At 35.8% G+C, this 19,874-nt stretch overlaps 1 protein-coding gene across 1 annotated transcript in view; it reads right to left on the bottom strand.

The window, feature by feature from the left end:
- Nucleotides 1–19,874, bottom strand: part of LOC149413150 (dynein axonemal heavy chain 1-like) — a 137,506-nt gene that overhangs the window by 50,758 nt on the left and 66,874 nt on the right. The window contains exons 23-34 of the mRNA XM_089645421.1: nt 14,123–14,255; nt 13,772–13,999; nt 12,679–12,817; nt 10,389–10,567; nt 9,400–9,563; nt 6,814–6,990; nt 4,524–4,647; nt 3,995–4,283; nt 2,651–2,829; nt 1,867–2,032; nt 1,477–1,587; nt 1,299–1,390 (exon numbers count right to left, since the gene is read on the bottom strand). Coding sequence (XP_089501547.1) covers nt 1,299–1,390; nt 1,477–1,587; nt 1,867–2,032; nt 2,651–2,829; nt 3,995–4,283; nt 4,524–4,647; nt 6,814–6,990; nt 9,400–9,563; nt 10,389–10,567; nt 12,679–12,817; nt 13,772–13,999; nt 14,123–14,255 — 1,981 coding nt within the window. The remainder of the gene's footprint in view (nt 1–1,298; nt 1,391–1,476; nt 1,588–1,866; nt 2,033–2,650; nt 2,830–3,994; nt 4,284–4,523; nt 4,648–6,813; nt 6,991–9,399; nt 9,564–10,388; nt 10,568–12,678; nt 12,818–13,771; nt 14,000–14,122; nt 14,256–19,874) is intronic.

Genomic DNA, 19,874 nt, shown 5'->3' with positions numbered 1-19,874 from the left:
ATCAGCTGGTATAAAAATTGTAGGATATATGTCGATGTTTTTAGAAGAAAATATAAGATTATTAGGGAGCGAAATGACAAACGTCAGACTTGTGATGATTGTTATTGTTATATGATGTACTATGAGCTGTCAAATCGGAATAATCAATATTATGGTACCTACCGGCCTAAAGAATGATTGAAAAAAGAATTGTCATTGAGATGGTGCACCGCCATCGTTTATTTCAACAGTTAAAGAGACCTGTTTTCGGACTCTTGCACCGGGTTAGTATTTATATTAGTATAGTTAGAATAGGTTAGTAGCAGGGATTAGTACCAAAGCCTGCTAAACCCAGTGCAAAAGTCCGAAAACAGGTCTCTTTAACTGTTAGTGCATTTTCTACAGCACGGAATAAAAGATGGCGGTGGATGGAGACATTTCATTGGACAAATTGTAACATTCCCTATTTGAAAAAAAAAAATTAAGTAAAATATTTACAGTTTATAATTGAGTAGGTAGGTATTTAGGTACCTATTTACAAATGTAGGGGGAAATTTCGGTTTTGATTTATTAAATAAGATAAAATTAGGAACATACTGTTCAGAGAAAGAATGTTCATACTTACTTACTGTTCATACATACTGTTCATACTTACTTACTGTTCATACATACTGTTCAGAGAAAGTTATACTGTTCAGAGAAAGAATGTTCATACTGTTTAGAAAGAAAGTTCATACTGTTCAGAGAAAGAATGTTCACCAAACATAACTAAACCATAAAAAGTATATAATAAATAAACACGTTTTTCGAGATTTTACCAACTATACTCACACTTACAATACAATATATTAACATATTTTTTTACATATTTATTATGAATATTCTTTTTACAAAAACCATAAAAATTAAAAAATTAAAACTAAAACTTATAAATAATAAAAACTTTCTTCTACAACACATAAATACTTGTCACACCTATACATAACCACATAAACACCTCAGCACAGGTTCTCCTAGTGAGGTGTTCACGAAACATACAATATTACTCACATACAGTATCGCCTTCTCAAACCTACCTTACACACAACATATTTTAGTTATAAGTTTGAAATATACCAAATACAAATATAAATAATTATGTGAAACTATAAATTATATATAGAAATAAAAAAAATAAATAAAAAAAGAGAACTAGTAGTAGTGAAATATAAGCTAGTAAAGCCATTTAAAACAATGCTTTTATTCTGATCAGTGGTCTTCCACTATAAGACTATATATGTGCTGTTTACGGGGCTATACAGAGGTTATCTACCACTCACCTTAGTTTTACCTGAGCCTGCAGGTCCCACCAGCATGAGCCCGTGTCGCACCACCGTTGTTTCATACAACTGAATGGTTTTGTGTACATAAGCTGGAATAAATGAAAATATTACAAGACCATAAGTACAACAATCCTACAGCACTTTAATGCACTCAGAGTAAAATGACAATACATACTTTCCACTTCATCACAGCCGAGTTTGACCATCCACAGTCGGATGGACTTGTCCAATATTCCGTGGTCTACTGATGGGTTCTCCACCAGGGGGAATAAATCAGATATTATTCCTGCAAATGAAATCAATAACTTTTATCTTCGCAATCAATAATAATTATTATATTTGTAAGCTCTGGGTGTAAATATGCACCACATATTACTAATGTAAGCTACTCCTTCTACCAATCTTTCATCCTAATATTATGCTGGGCATACACACAAAAAAGGAACAAAGCAATCAGCAACAAAGAACATGGAACAGTGGCGTTTCGCGCCGTGTATGCAGCATAATATTAGGATGCGAAGATTGGTAGGAGTGGCTTAAATTGACAATATGTTGTGTGCGTTACCATTGAAGAGAATGAGGTCATCCTTCAGGAACTTGGGCACGTTGACGTCGCGAAGGGCCCGCAGCACCACCTGCCTCTCGTCCAGCGTGTCTTCCAGCTGCCGGATGAGGTTGCCCGCTACCGTTATCACCGTCTTCACCGCCCGCATGCCATAGTCGTAGTGGTCCTTGACAATTAAAACATGACAGCATCATTGAAGGTGTCCTCGGTTAGAAAAAGAAACCAATAGATGAAATGGGCTGAAATCTCAAAGAGAGCTACCGATTTGGGATGGGTATGGAAAAACAGGGTACACTTGGATGTACAAAGCTGGAAGGCTCAAGAATAACGAAAAACTAACATACATAGTGACTAACACACCATTTCTTTGCAAGGATAGGTAATACAGTCTTCCAGTTAGTGGAGGATCCCAATTACAAAAATAACTCATTTCCTAGCTGCTCTAATGCTCATGATTCGTTGTAATAATAATCACTAAAGTAATTGAACAGTTGAGAGGATCCACCACTTTCCCACCCTGTTGTAAGTAACATAATGGTTACTCCTTTAAGGCGCACTACAAGGGCTGTAATTTAAATTTTTTTTTAACAAAGTTACATTTATGTAAAAACGACTCAAGACTCTCAAGTGTCTTTGCACAGCAGGAATTAGTAACACGTGTGAGGATGATGGATTCGTTAATAGTTATATTCTATAAATTCAAAGGGAAACATAACGATAGTCAAAGGTCGTTGGAGCAGGGACGAAGATCTAAATATCATGAAGTAAATGAATAATAGAGAACCTGGGCGCTGAGTTGCTCGAAGCACAGCTTGAAGGTGGTGACCACCTTGATGGAAAGCGGCTTGGCGTTCATGAAGCCGTAGGAGAACAGGGAGATCTCCACGATCAGGGCGAAGTTGGGCACCATCATGGCCACGGGGCGGAACAGAGCCTTCAAGTTATCGGGCAGCTCGGATCTTCCTGGAATTATTACAACAAATATAATTTAACGTTTCTAATGCTGGCTTTTTCAATGCAATCTATACCATCACTTGGCATGTTTTGACAGTGTATGTGGATGAAACATCCGTCATCATCAAATAGCTGCCGATGTATCACAGTCTCATGATGGTTGCGTAAATCAGGTTGTATAAATTCAACTACAGTATAGCTAAGCGTTTGGTCTATAATACTCTAGCATTTATATACAAGTTAAAAAAATAAAATGTTACCAGATTATATGTTAAAAAGTGTTATTATTAATATACTCCAGACTATAATCCAGGACTATCCTACGAGAAACTGCAACGATTTTCGGCTTCCTGAGACAAATTTATCGGCAATACAAAACAATATTTATTATAAAGGTTTCAAAATTTTCAATGAACTCTCTTTAAATGTTAAGGAAGCCAGAAGTCTTGCAGTTTTTCGTGGGTTATGTCTCAATGTTGTGAAGTCCAAATATTGGTATGTATGTAATAGAATATTTTTATAGTAGTTTAAGAATAGATGTCCACTAGATATAAAACAATAAATTTTATAACTAAATAAAATATACTTAGAAAAAAGTATATATACTCCTTGTTCAATAGTGGAAGATACTCGAAGTACCTCTCGTTCTGATGACAGACCAGATCTTAATAGTCATGCACTTCATTTCCCTTCTTCTTTTCCGGTGGGAAGAGAAATAAGTCTGTTTTTAGCCTTCAAAGAGACATTTGAGATAGCACCCTGTACATCAAAGGGCAGCCTCATTCCAGAGATGTGATGTTTGAGCAGTGAATGATTTAAAGTAGTGTTCTGGGATATTGAGGGTTCGAGGGATATTAAGGGCTCAACACTTGAGCAAAAAGAGAGCTCGTCAAAGCCATCTCTACCCATCAATCAATCATACTCACTACGAACAACAATCAGGAGATTAATTTTAATAGTAATACTTAGAACAAAAACATCCCTTATTCAAAGACAATTTTAATTCCAAAAATATGTAATTAATATCAACTAAATTCGTAAATATGAGTATTCGAAGACGGCTTCCTATTTGGACAGTCAAAACTTTCTTACTTAAGCTGATCATAAATTACATATTGGCATGAACTGGCTTTGCAAATTGGGGCCATGAAAAGGTTAAAAAGGATGTAGGTACCAGCATATCCTGGGTTCATGGTGATGAACACGGCGCAAGACGGCTTGAGCCCGATCTCCGTGCCCTCAAACATGAAGCGGGACAGCTTCTGGATCTGCGCACGCTGTATGGACACCACCTGCTGGGCCACCACAGAGAGCACCTCCACATCGATGCGGTTGAACTCGTCGAAGCAAGCCCAGGCACCCGCGCTCGCCAGCCCCTTGAAGAACTTGCCCATGGCCATGAAGTCCAGCTGGTCGGAGCAGTTGAACACCACGCACTGCACGGCCAGGGCTTTTGCCAAATCCTAATCAAAAAAGAACTGAGATATGATTTAAAATTTTCACAGGCAATAGTGGACCTCACCTAACCTAACAAACTAAAAGACTTAGAGAATCTTCAGCTACCTCTTAGCCGGTATTGGCTTTCTCACCAAACCTAGCAAACATATAACCTTTCATAAACCTAGATAACCCATTTAATTAATTTCATTTGAGTGTTTTATAATCTTATGTTGGTAGTTTCTAACAAATTTTTATAATCATACCTTAGTAGTTTCCGTCTTGCCAGTCCCGGCGGGACCCGCTGGAGCACCCCCGAACTTGAGGTGCATTGCCCCCATCAGCGTTAGGTAGCAGCGGTCCGTCAGAGGTGTTATCACCAGGCGGGGACTACAAAACATCATTGATTTTGGTTTCTAATTCACCTAATATTGTTATTACATAATATTTGTAAGTGCACAGACCATCTAACAAATTATAACTTGCACTTAAGTAAATTGCAATCACTGAACTGTGCACCGGCTTCCACTCTAGAGACCTCATTTGAAAGGATTGAGTGTAGGTTTGTTGAAATAAAACCCTTCCCATAATATTATTAGAAGTTGGCATAGAACTGATTTGGTATACAATTTGTAAATTTATATTGAAGCGATATGTAATGAGATTTCAATGCGAAATTTAATTACGATACGGGCATGAGCCAATTTGATGTACAATGCATTATTGTCATTGCTACGGTTTACGTACTGTAGTAGGTTGGGAAAACACACCCTGCTACTTTTTTTTTCCACGAGAACTGCAGATCGTCATGCAATCACTGCTTGAAGATGCATGATTTTATATTAGGTTATAATTATTATACATATATGGCAGGTGTGGGTATCGCCGCCCCGGGAACGATTCATTGGGAAATCCAACACCTCTGCTATAGGTCACTCCAAGTGGTTCGCTATGTTTGGTGACTAATAGGGGTGCCCAGATTAATGCGGTGATGTTTGTCCAGTGCTTGGCGGCGGATGCATCCACCCACCAACTGCTTGCGGACCAGACGGGGAGAGACCAGTTGAGGGAGACCCTTTGACCTCTCCAGCTGGACTTTCTCGAAGGAAAGATGGATTCAAAAGTCTGTCACTCCAGGACACACTGAACCCCAAATTCCTACCAACCCCTCAAAATTTTCTACTTTGCAAAACTTTGTATCTTTCTTTCCATAAAAATACCTTCCACACAACCAGAGATGTGCAAAATGGGTACCCAAAACCATTTGAAATGCAAAATGGAAATGGGTCAAAAGTTTTCCATTTGAAAATGCAAAATGCAAAATGGTTTTTAGAAAAGCATTTCAAATGCAAAATACCTATTTTCAAAATGCATTGAAAATGCAAAATGGTTTCTCAGGTCAAACAATCAAAATAATTATAGAATTTTTAAACAATTTTGTCATTTAATAATGGACATCAATGTAGAACAAACATATTACTTGATGGTAAATCCAAATACACCACGACTACAGATTATGAAACCACAAAAAATTTGTGCGGGACTAATGTTGCCAACGTAAAAACATAGAAACTGCTATCTAACATTTAATATTACAGCGTCATGGCCCCATGTTCAGTATTTGAATCAGTATTTTTTGTAATGGTATCACTCAATTGCTAGGGCTCCTACCAGGGAGCAACTTGACAAATGTAAATTATCTCTCGTAGCGAGGTTGAGGACCGACTGATATTTGGGTCTTATGAAAAAAAGATGAGTGGAGATAATAGGAAGAATGTTGCAAAAAAGCATTTAAAATGGAAAATGCATTGAGAAAAGCATTTAAAATGCAAAATGGAAAATACCCATTTTGCATTTCCATTTGAAATGGATTTATTTGAAATAAAGCACATCTCTGCACACAACATACCCAGAGATGACATAGACAGGGCCTCCTGTGAGATGCTAATGTAAATATAAAATTTAAGTGTATAACAGCAAAAAAGAATTGAATATCAATGGCTTAGGATGGGTTGTTTCAGAGAATTTGAGCAATTCATAAAATTTCAAAGTTAAATAACAGAACTTGAATAGAACTTTCACAGAACTTTAAAATCAACTTCGCGATTTGATGAATTGTTCAAATTCTCCGAAACAACCCACCCTTTTGAGTTAAAATAGTGTATCACCAGTTTTAATTGAAAATGAGTCTAATACTAAAATTAGCCAAAATTTTTGTTGGTTCAAATAATGCATCTCTTAAATCTACCGTGCCAAAGATATAAACATATTAAAATATTGTAAATCCTCCAAGCAATGTTTTTATGAGCAAATATATTTTATCTCCTTAACAATTACATTTATCTTTGTGCTAAACCAAATTCAATGCCAAAATATTGTATTTACATGAGATACTTGTAATATGTAACTAAAAACTTGTACTTATATCACAAAATCTAATGTTTCCAAGTTTGCGAATCTTCAAACTCAGTTTTCTCAATATTATATTTTATGGAGATATAATATTTTAACTTTAAGCTATCGATATGATAGTTTTTTGACGTTTTACGCACTAACCTTGTACCCAAATACTCGTTGTAGTATGGGAAGCACGTGTTCAGAGCACGCACAAACATGGCTTGCATGCTGAACTGCTCGTAGTACATGGATGTGTCCAGGGTGTCATCTGTTTGTTCTATTTCATAGTTGATGGGACCCTCTAGCGGCGTGGGCTCCGGGCCCACTACGTAGTACCTGGAAATAAACTTATATAGGGTGGCTTTTCTAATAAAACACAAGATCGTAAAGAAAAACTGAACAGAGTGAAAGACCACCATTTATTTTATTATACTAATCTATTTGTTAATTTATTTAATATTTAGATTTCATAAATTTATTCAACTTTTAAAATTATCTTAATTTATTTAATTCTCTTAATTTTTTTTATTTTTTTTGAACTATTTTGTTGTTTATGATTAATTATCTAATTTTTTTAAATTACTTAAATATTTTGAACGATTTTGTTGTTTATTTATTTAACTCTTCTTAATCATTTGTTATTTTAAATTACTCAATTATTTCAAATGACTTACTTATCTTATATTATATAATTCTTTTAAAATATTCAACTATCTCAATTAATTTAATTCCTCACTCTGCATTGATTATCTTAAATATTACAGGATATCCAATTAATTTATTTTTCATAATAAAATTTTGTTATTTAGACTACCTAAATAACATTGCTCAAATAATAAATTTAATGTTCCTCATAATATTGATTTATCTGACTCTTTTAATTGCTTTCACTAATCTCTTTCTTGTAATTCTTTCAATTCTCTTAATATTCTTAATTCTAATTTTAAATCTCACAAATGTTTTACTTTTACTAGTTGTCTTTCTTCTCCAAATTGTCTATATGGGTGTAATCTCAATTCTTCTACTCATCTAATTATTTAAACTTTTCTATAATTATTTTAAATATCCCATATTCTTCAATTATTTGAATTTTATTAACTATTTTCATTGTTTTAATGACTTAAATATTTACAATATTTGTATTATTCTCTAACTCCTTTAACCAGTCCACTTGACTTAACTATTATGTATATTACTAAATTCTTCAATCTGTAAACTTCACCCGCCATAACACAGGGGTATCCCTAGCATGGCATAAAAAAATTTAAAAAATAGTATCGAAAAGTTACTTGAAATGGCTTTAACTATGTTTAGTGATCAGATCTGACTAGCATCTTTACCTTCCTTTTCCTATATCCTTTCCCTCCCCACTACCCCCTGCTTCACAACATATTCCAAATGGGGATTCCATAGTCCTACTGGTTCTAGACGGTTGGCAGCAGTTGGGCGTCTTGTGCGGTATTTACATTAAAAAAGAAAAAAATTCAAGATCGACTGTTTCAAGCCAAAAGGGTATAAGTGACAAACTGCTAATAATAATGATGATTGGATTATTTGTATAGCGCCATTTTCAGGAGAAAATCACCTCAAGGGTGCGAAAACTACTGCTACTTCTAAGCAGCTGATTGTGGTTTAATGCTTGGTAATTTTTTGATTTAAAATTTTACATCCCGTGATTTTTCACGAGTCTGCGCCAGCAGAGAATTAAAGAGTCAATAAAAATACAGTAAGCAATCAAGAAAGAATAAAAAAAAATAAACTTTCCTTATTGGTAATTAATTACTGCAAAGCTACCAACATGCCCAACATGACTAGTGGCGGCAATTGGGTGAGGGTAAGACTCTGGAACAATGTCTCGGTTAATTGTCTTCTCCTCCAAACTAGGACAATGGGTCTGGAGCTGGGACAAGACAGTATTGTACTGTCTTTGTGTGATCCCGGCATAACACTGAGATTATTGGGACTTTTGAGAGTCCATGAATGTCAAAACTTTGAGAATCATCCTTAGATTAAACCATTTCAATTATTTTTCTCTTATTCCGCTTCACTCTTAATACGCAATATTTCATGTTCAAATAAATGGATTTAGCTTTATTAATTCAAAACATGATTTATTATGTCGGAGGAGACGGAAAAATATGCACTTTTAATTTTAATTTCGTTTATTAAGTCACTTACGCGATATGTCAATTAGTATGCGGCGCCGTTATAGTCGCAGCCGACGGCGACTATGTTCATATCAAGAGTTGGATTATATTCATAATATCGTATTAGAATTAAATCACAAACCAGTCTATACAAACCTAGCGTAGCCCACAAACTACTTAAAAACTGGGATATAACTCTAAAGGGGATGCAAGCAGGCGTTATTAAAGGTTCCCCAACATTTATAGTAACTTTTAGTAATAATATAATTAAATTCAAGTATTAATTCAAAGTAAACATTCCATATTTACCGTGAAGCGGAATTCGTAACCTTTACCCCATTTCACCACAGAGGTGGTCGACAGCTGTGTGTGAAACAGATCTCTGACGGTTCTGATCAACAATGTCCCCTTGGCAACATAAAAGTGATGATTAATAATACTTGGTTGCTGCCAACTCTTGCCGCTAGAGGCGCTAGTAAAGCATGGCATAATTAGGCATAAAATCCATTAAAATATATGAAATTAAACCAAGACTGAATGGAAAATATCAGAAGTTGGGGGTATTATAATTATTATACAGTTTTTGGAAAAAACTAACCGTAACTGACAGATCCACTCAAAGTCATAGACACTTTTGACTTGAGCATTGACTAGGGACTGGGTGATGTCACGGGCATGGACCTCTATTACAATAAGGGCAGATAGAATTTCTCTGTGCAAATAGGCGAGATTCTCTCTCACAAGGCCTCGGAGACTATCCAACTGTAAGTAAACACGTATATAAGATGAACATGTTTTTCTATTTATTTTAGACAAATCATTACGAGATTATTTTTAAATGTTATGAATTTGGGGTAGGTACTTTTTTAGTAGATGTTCCTCAATATTTGAATATGTTCTATTTTTAAATGGTAATAAACAAAACAAAAAAATGGAGACGAGAATAAATTAATGGGGGGAAAACATAAATAGAAAACTTTAAAATCTTTGAGGTTAAGAGTAAAATTATACCATTTGAGGACAATAATATATAGATGTGTTGAGGTGAAGATGTGAATAAAACTACACTAAACACCAATACTGTCTTCGTTAGCTTATGAAATAATGGAGTTAAAAATACATTTTATATACATTTCAATGAAAAAATGGAAAACTAGTCTTATCTCGGCATGTTTTTCAATAGTAACCGGCCAACTAAGGACATTTGCAAGTCTACAAAATTATCAAAAGTGATTTAGGGTCAAGAAAAGTGAAGAAAAAAACAAGGTTACGTTAGATTAGGTTTAGAGGGATGATTTTTTTTTCATCACTTTTTGATTTTATATCATTTTTCAAAAGCGTGTTGATTGCCACTGTCCTGAGTTGTAGTGGAACCTTTTCAACATAGAAAATTTAAAAAATATTTATTTCAAAAATATACCCAATAGATAAAATTGAGGGTAACCGGATAAACCAAAACATGAAAAAATAATAGGTTAGGTTAGGTTGGTTGATTGGTTCATTTCTTCACTGTTCTGTTTTGTCATGGAACCTATTCAAAGGAATTAAATAAAAATAATATATATAGTATGGCAAAAATGTATTTACGTTCCTCAGCATGGTAGTGTTGCATTTTTCAAGGTGACGCGACACGATGGCTTCCTCCACCGAGGCAGTCCAGGCAGTCTGGGAGCACGCGATAACGGCTTGTCCAGGCCATAGCAGGACCCACTCCCGGCGCGGCTTTAGGTACAGGTCTTTCACGCAGTCAACCAACACGAGGCGCACTACAAAATAAATAATATTATCATGTGTTTTATCTAATGAATCATGTAATGTTATCCAAATTGTATGGACGGCACAAAATATCGACGCAAATCCTGTTTATTGACAAAACTCAACTGAAAAATATTATGACTTAAAAATTTATATATTCATATGTGTTAGGAAGTAAGAGCTTCATAGATGCACGCACAGATGGCAGTGCATAGGGCTTGCGTGGAAATCCGCAAGATGGAGCCAGTGGCCAGTTGTCGCCAGGGCCAGTGGGAAGGCTCTCAGGGAATCTCACTGTGGCAGATTCCAATTAGCAAGCTTCTAGTTAGGTCGACTATCGAGTCACCATTATAATACGTGGAGTATTAATAAATTGCCTTCTCTAATGCATAGACGCAATGTAGGCATGCTGTGTCTGTTCTACGGGTATTTCAATGGAGCCTGCTCCAAGGAGCTAGCAGCATTGATTCCTGATGCACCGGTGCACGTGCGCGAAACTCGACGGACACGAACTGAACACCCGTTCACGGTTGACGTTGGCTTCATGAGAACGGGCCGTTTTTACGACTCATTTTTGTGTAAGTCGGCTCGTATGTGGAACGAGCTACCGGCATCTGTTTTTCCTCCCTCCTATAATCCGAGCCTCTTCAAGGCCCGCATTAACAAATCCCTTCCTACAGCCCCTACCTTATTCCGCCTCACAACGCCGCCCAACCGGGTGGTGACATAGTTCCCCTGTCTGTACACTGCACAGGCAGGGACACTCTTGTGAGGTGTCACATAAAAAAAAAATAATTAAAAAAATCCCTGATTAATATAAAAGAACCATTTTATTATTAAACTCCTTCCAAGACGAGTTGGAGACCTGTTTGTACGAACACATCAATATGGAAATTATTATTTTTCGTGTATATAAAAAAAATACTTGATTGGGTTTCGAAATTTTATTACAATTAAAATTTACTGTGTTATTTGAATGCAATTATTGCTGCAATCTGTTTATTATTATGAAGTTCCTGAGATCGCCCCGGGGAGAAAGGGAATGGGGGTGGTTTTCAAAACCTCATAAAGACAGTGACCTTCCTCTTGTTTTGAAGGTAATGTTTGCAAAATCTCATCAATCTCGAATAAAACTGTAGATTTGTATTAAAACAAACCCACTCGGGGACACTTATATAATACTAGCTGAAGTCCCCGGGGTTTTCACAGAGTTTTTTGGAATCTAATGTAGACAGTGATCTTCCTTTTGTTTTGAAGGCCAAGTGCGCAAAATTTTATCAATCTCAGAACAAAAGATTTGTATGAAAATCAAATCCTCACCGCACGTCTCCGACACTCTCCTTTATATAAATAGACTATTGGATTCCTGCAATGCTTCGCTTTTGCTAATGTCTTTCTCGGGCACCTACGACTTCGTCCACCATTCACATCTGTATACCACAATGTTACTGTTAAAAAACTACATTACAGTGACTTTAATTCGAGCCCGTTTCTCATTACGGTTCACAGATATTACGTTAAGTATTCCTCAATTTTAACATCTCTAAACACTCCTGTCACTAATAACCAAAAACTTTTGAAATTTTCGGCGATATCGGTCGACTACTTATCTACGAGCAGGATAAATTAAAAAAAATACTATTATTAGAAACCAGTTAGAATTTAACTCAACCATTTGGAATGCATTTTATAATATAAGACGTTGTCCTGCCACAGACTGCCTTCTAAGTAGGGGAGTTAAAATTTGTAGTTGTATGTATTTTTGGATGAGATTCTGAGATTACGGAGATTAGCAGGTACGAACACAGTGACAAGTGATTTTTATATGTGTATTAAGATACAGATAGATGGATTAAATAATAATAAAAATACAAAAAGAAGGACAAATGCCGATTTCGAAGTTTTATTACGTATGTGTTTGTCATCATTGGATCTGCGGCTTCTGACTTCATGATAAATGAAATGACGAGATTGATTTCGGTTTTGTAAGAAAATGTTTGTGTTAGTTTTGTCTTGATATTAAATATGTATCTTTTTTAGGTTTGACGAGATTGACCAGTTCAATGCATCAGTTACCATCTGAGAGCAAGCATCAATAATAAGTACCCATTTAAAGGCTTACCAGTATTCTGCATGGTATCCTCCAACAGACTGAGCCAGTTCTCTACGTTGCCGACGGGGTAGAACTCCCGACGCAGTGCTACCACCTCCCCCTCGCACGAGTGCATAGCCGTGATCTTCTTGTCAGCCTCAAAGGTCAACTGGAACGTAGGCAGAACATAGGAGGCGGTATGAGAGAGAACAGAATAACAAATAATAATGCATATATAGGGAGTCAAACTCAACACAAAACATGAGGAAAACAAAAAAACATTTCACAAACAAAATTAAGAAACGGATTAAAAAACAAAAAAGGATATATTACAATTTTTTTTTCTTCAAAAATCTACCTACATAGTACACATATCATACACAACCGGACTAATAATTATATACACATTGCTTAGTTTTTATAACTACCTTAATTATTTTAATTTCCTTACTTTTACTTTATTTTGTTTAATTTATTTTATGTTATTCCTTAATATAACATTCCTTAATAGTCACAAAAAATTATAAAATGGGCAGCACGGGTAACCACCCAGTGAGGCTCATGTAAAAGTATCAATAAAAAATTATGGTTGCCACTTCTCTACGACCTGAAGGGCGATGAACAATTTAACAGGCAAGTTTTTTACTACACACATAATGAACACGATTATGTATATAACTTATTATTCTAATTAGAATTACGCCTTATATGTATAGTAAAATATCGAGGTCCCACTCTTGCAGTCGGTGAGATTGACCGCTGGTGAACCCAAGCGAATCGATTCCAAAGTTCAACGCTTTTGGATGAACCTGAGCGCTGCGTCATCAATTAGGTAAATACCTTCTCCAGGTAGCAACCAGCTGTCTATCGCCACCCAGCGATCCTGCTGCATCGGCATATCGTGGAACATTGGTCCCAAGAGCTTGGCGTGTGCTCTGATAATTTATTGACCTCCTCACATATGACATATAATCATTACTAAAGTGGCTTCAATAAACTCGTAATAAACCCACAGTACGAAGGAGTGTTAGGATACTTAACAAATTAGGTGGCTGGACTGAGTGGAGGCAAACGTTGCGGCCTCTAGAAGCCGCAGATCACTATTATACGCACTTATAATTACCATGGCAATACTCTCAAAGCACTTCCTGAGGTGGGGCTGCACGGCCAGGGGCTCCCGGGCACGCGACAGGATCTCCAGCAGTTCGTCGTCCGAGAGAAAGTAGAGGCGGGGGAAGCGGGAGCGCTTCAGCTCGATGTACTCGTTCAGCCCTTTGGCAGCCGCCTCTAGCAGATGGATGGCCTCCTGCAGGCTCTCCAGCAGCCGGATATTGGGGCAGATCACTATTATCTAATCAAATCGTGATTATACATGCTTTAGTAACAGGTCTTTAGAAGATACAGACAATTCTATATTTACAGTCAAATGTCACTTCTCAAGATGGCGTGGGGTTCCATACAAATACAAGCTTACCTTTGGCATCTCTAGTGCAGCCAGCATCACTCTTCTCCAAGTCCTCTCCATGGAACGATACTTTTTGGACTCCGCCGGGAGCTCCCTTACAATGTCCTCAGAGGTGAAGATAGGCTCCAAATACATCCATTGCCTGGAACACAATACAAAAGTAATGTCTTATAACTGTAGAGATGACGAACAAACCTTTTTGAATTTAGGATCAGTGCTGTGCGGAAGAGAGACAGGTGACAGGCCGGTGCATAGGAAGATAATTAAGCACACTAATTACAACTTTTGATGAGACATTGTTAGATCAAAAATTAACTATTATAAAAAACGGTGGCCGGGTATGTCATCAAAATGAGAAATTCAAAAACTAGGTTAAATAGGTTATATAGGTAATTAAACCAAGTTTATATTTATCACTTTTTAAAGTTGTGTTGATTTTTTTGATGAAATATCATGGAACCAATCTACTATAATACCCAGAGATGTGCAAAATGGGTACCCAAAACCATTTGAAATGCAAAATGGAAATGGGTCAAAACTTTTCCATTTGAAAATGCAAAATGCAAAATGGTTTTTAGAAAAGCATTTCAAATGCAAAATGCAAAATACCTATTTTCAAAATGCATTGAAAATGCAAAATGGTTTCTCAAGATTAAAATAATGATTGAAATTTTAAACAACTTTGTCATTTAATAATGGACATCAATGTAGAACAACTTGTGGAATAACAAATGATACATACTGATATGTACCGTGTAAAAAACAATTGAATTTGAGTGGAATATAATAGAATCTATTATTAACTAAATATTGTCATTTTTAATGATTTTTTCCTAGGGCCATCATCATTTGTGTAGTAACTCTCTAGTGAGGGGACATCCACCAGTGAAAAATAAAGAAATACAGGACAGTGAGACAATCAGACAATATAAAATGTTGTTTTCTAGTGCGCACCCATTATTTGACCATAGATTGTCACAGAAAACTCCAAGCAGGCGCACTAGAAAACCCACAGATAATATAATACAAATTTGAGGAAACCAATATATATTCTATATTATGTAGGTATTATGTAGCCTTAGCCATTATTAGATTTTAGAAGTACGACCTTATCAAAAAATCATCACTCATCTTTCTTCTATGAGGTCTCATGATTATACCTCCATTTGAAAAAAGACATTCAACTGGTGCTGAACTTGGAAGACAAGTATTGCATTTGATGAACATGTGCTTAACAGTAAGGTAGTCATGAAACCAAAGATATTAGAAGAACGAGATGTGCTATGAGCAGTTCATACTGCGTGGAATTGTTTTGCCCAGTGTCGCCGGTTTTGTTCACCAATACTACTGCACACCTTCGCTTACGCTAAGGTATCCGCACTAATACATAGAACAGATTTCTGTGCGTACACGTCCCGATAGTATTCAAAGTACCCTAATTAGGTAGAACTCCGCCTACGGTCCGGCGGCCAACATAGCATATCTCGTTCTTCTAATATCTTTGCATGAAACATTTCAAAATCGGTTCTTTTGTCTTGAAGGTATTGCAAGGCTTCTAAATCCGGAGTTCCTGCTGTTGCTGCGGAAGAATCAGATGAATCTTCATTATCTTCGAAAAAAATAAGATTCATCTTGTACAAGACTATTAGTTCCACCTTGTGGATTTACATAACATTTTTGGTACTTTCTTTTAATTTCCTTATTTGTAGTGAAAACACTGAACCATAGACATATGAATATTAGTAGACCTGCCCTAAGTGATTAAAAGCGTATTATCCCCACTCCCCATACCGGTTCCATTGGAGCCGGCTGGGCTCGCGTATGGCCTCAAGTGAAATTTGAAAACGTGACGTCATCATTCTTGTGCGAACTATGGTCGAGGCATCATCGGTTCATTTTATTTATTGTTTATTTGCAAAAACAGTATGAACCAGAACATTGCAATATCGATAATTAACATTTACAAAAAAGTGAATAACAAATAGGTACATTTACAAGTGGGACAAAGAAAAAAGTTTCAAATTTAGATTTACAATTTTAAGTATTGAATAATAATATTTCACGTTTAAATACGTTGTAGGACATGTGGAAAATATCCACATTTCCTGCGAGGCAGTTAATTAACCTAGTGATTCTTCCCAAGGGCATCACCATTGGTAAGTTAGTTCTGCACCTAGGAAGAATCAAAAGCCTGTGTTGGCGGCCTCGCGCGAAATTATCCGGGACATAAAATCCTATTTTAGCCAGAATGTCTGGTATTGATACTAAACCGTTTAGTAGCTTATACGCCATCAGGAGTAATGCAACATCCCTTCTGGAACTAAGGCTGCATATACCCAGCATCCCCGAGATAAATGCTGTTGGAAACAGCCATGGGTAATAACCAAACTCTCTCATGTAGAGGTATCGTAAAAACTTTTTTTGTATCTTCTCGACCATTAGTACATAGACAGTGTCCTCTGGCCCCCATACCTGAGATCCATTCTCGAGAATGCTACGCACTAAGCTAAAGTAAAGCAGCCTTATTACTGCAACATTTTACGAAATAACACGGCAAAATGTTGACTTGTGATATGAAAACTTGTAAAAATAGATGTGAAAAAGAGAATAAACCCAATTGTCGTATTACATTCCATAAGTAAGCATTATTTTACTTTATTTTAAGCTTATTCACACCGTATTATATGGATCAGTTTTAGAAACATATACTATCACATCACAATGTAGCGATTCTCAAGTGTGCTCATCGTTGTTTACTGGGGTAAGTAAATTATGAAACATTTGTAAAAGTGTCTTAACTAAATACTCTGAAACTAACTACGACTCTGCCAACAGAAGAAATTTACTTTGCCGAATTTGGACTTCGCAAATTAGTTCATAACGTGGCGAGTAATTTGCGCTCCCATGTAAAAATGTCTATTCATTCAAAAGCAGATTTTAGTTTTAAGAACTAAATGGTGATATTATAATGCGAGATGCCTATTTACTGTCAGATTGATTTATTGACGAATCACAGTCAGCTTAACCCCCTTCGTTCTTCAACAGTTGATTTTACCCCTCGCCATTATCTTCTCGTCTATTAATTCCTATGTCTGTGCACTGAACGGACTCTGTCCTTCTGTTTTTTAGGTGTCCACTTCATTTTAAAAAATGGATGCGACACTGTAGCGCATATTGTACTTGTAGTAGCGACCATGCTTCCTTTTAAAACCTTTGAACCAGTTGAGTAAGTGGCGGAAACATTTCCATTCTCAATGCTGCCAATGATGGTAACATCTTTGATGCAAATACTTCATATATTTATATAATGAAATAAGATAAGTAATGCCATACAAATTATCCATCTAAATTCATCTTCACTTGTATATTCTTAAACTACTGAATATACTAACATAGCATTCTACAATTCTAGAATAATATATTGGTTTTCTTTAGGAAGCGTGCATAGGTAGATAGTTCGATATGAGATATAATAATATTAATTACAGTACTTACATGATTTTAAATCCAAAAATACCACGACCACAGATTATGAAACCATTAAAAACAAAAAAAATTTGCTCGGGACTAATGTTGGCAACGTAAAAAAATAGAAACTGCTATCTAAAATTTAATATTACAGCGTCATGGTCCCGTATTCACTATTTGAATCTGTATTTTTGAAGTCAAACTTCTTTACGCGCGTTATGCATTTTTGTGGACCGGAGTAAAACCGACTCATGACCGTCACGAAAAACCGTGATCATTTCGCTATAGGAGCCTAGCTAATATTATATACCTAGTTTAGGTCACTCTCCAAACTCAGCTTCGCGGTCTAGAGGCAGAGCGCCCGACTCTCGTCGTGAAGAACCGAGGTTCGATCCCCGCTTTAAGTAATTTTTTTTTTCTTTTTGTGATTTTTTTAATACGAGGAAAAGTGATAAAATGCTCTCGTGCTGCGACTTTTAGATATTTTGACTATATGATATTTTGGTCGAAATATAGCTTACAAATCGAGCCGGTAGAGTCACTCGGTATTTTGATTAATTATTTTTATTTTGAATCATTAAAATTACTAATCAAGGCCGATAACGCAACTAATTACCCTCGCAGACGTGCGTGACTAGTCTTTTTTAGTAAAAAAACACAGCCGTAAGTGAGTTTTTCAAAATTTAGAAATGTTTTTCAAATTCAGACTCCATACGGGTATGAGACTGTTAAAACACGATAGATCTTTTCCAAAACGGACAAATATACGGAAATATTTTGAAAAACGACAGATATGACTTCACACTGCCGATATATCTTCGATTCAACCCTATATAAAGCGTTAACGAGACGTTATGTGATAGGAGTACACGTTGTATACGCGGTTTTCGTCGCGCGAGATACCTCTCCTCGCGGTCTAGAGGCAGAGCGTTCGACACTCGTTATGCAGGACCCGGGTTCGAATCCCATATTTTTATAACTTTTAATTTTTTTTTATCACATGCTACTTATAAATATGTCAATATTAGGAATCTAGTTAAACGTTCATTTGTTAACAACACGCCTATAAATAAATTTATGCTTTTTAAAACTATAATGTACAGTATTCTGAATAATAATAATATGAAATGAAAAGAGAGAGAGAGGAATACTAAAAGTTTCACTTCCGTCGTGCGTAGGCTTGCCACACACTGTATTTTTTTAATGGTATCACTTGATTGCCAGGGCTCCTACCAGGTAGCAACTTGACAGACGTAAATTATCTCTCATAGCGAGGTTGAGGACCGACTGATATACTTAGCCTATGATGAAAAGATGAATGGAGATAACAGGAAGAATGTTGCAAAAAAGTATTTAAAATGGAAAACGCATTGAGAAAAGCATTTAAAATGCAAAATGCAAAATGGTTTTTAGAAAAGCATTTAAAATGCAAAATGGAAAATACCCATTTTGCATTTTGCATTTCCATTTGAAATGGATTTATTTGAAATAAAGCACATCTCTGATAATACCCATGCACAGACTTTGCCTTTGTGGGATTGTTGCTACGTATTACAATGTATTTTTATGTGTATGTTATATAAAATCCAGTTTACATATATGTTTTTTTTTATTTTTTTTTTTTTTTTTATTTAGTTACTTTTTAAAATAATTAAGTACATTTTTGTATGGCACATGAAATAAAATATATATATATAATTAAAACAGATCATTGAAGTCCTCCTCACTAGGAGATCCTGTGCTGAGGGGGACTATATATGTTAGTATACGTTTTCAGCAACTAAGATGATGTTTTAAATATATTAGTTAGTTCTTCTTCCGATATTTCCTTAAGCCAAAATTTGATGTCCTTAATGTAGTTATTTTTCGTTTTCCTTTGTTTGATGTTGAGAGGGAGTTTATTATATAATTTAATTGCTAAAAATTCAGAGTTTCTTTGTCCAAAGGTAGAATTACATTTAGGAATATTTAGCATGTCTGTTTGCTTGGCTCTCGTTTTATGATCGTGAGAGGGGTTTGCCTCTGGTTTATTTTTTAAGTGATAAACTAGAATATTTTTAGCATAGATTTTTTGTAAACTTGGAACATCAAACAGATTAAAAATATCAGTAGTTGGCGTCCTTACGGGGAGCTTTAATATGGTCTTTATGATCCAATTTTGAGTTTTCTTTAGTAGTTTAATATGGTTTGATGATGCTGAGCCCCATCCTATTATTCCATATTCCAGTAGAGAGTGGCATAGCGCATAATATACTTTCTTTAGATCTGTAGTTGACAAGATATTTCGTAATTT

Source organism: Hesperophylax consimilis, chromosome 22 (genome assembly GCF_061612785.1).
Source record: "Hesperophylax consimilis isolate HC1 chromosome 22, BYU_Hcon_1.0, whole genome shotgun sequence".
In the NCBI taxonomy this organism is placed as follows: Eukaryota; Metazoa; Arthropoda; class Insecta; order Trichoptera; family Limnephilidae; genus Hesperophylax; species Hesperophylax consimilis.
This window is presented reverse-complemented; position numbering and strand designations above follow the sequence as displayed.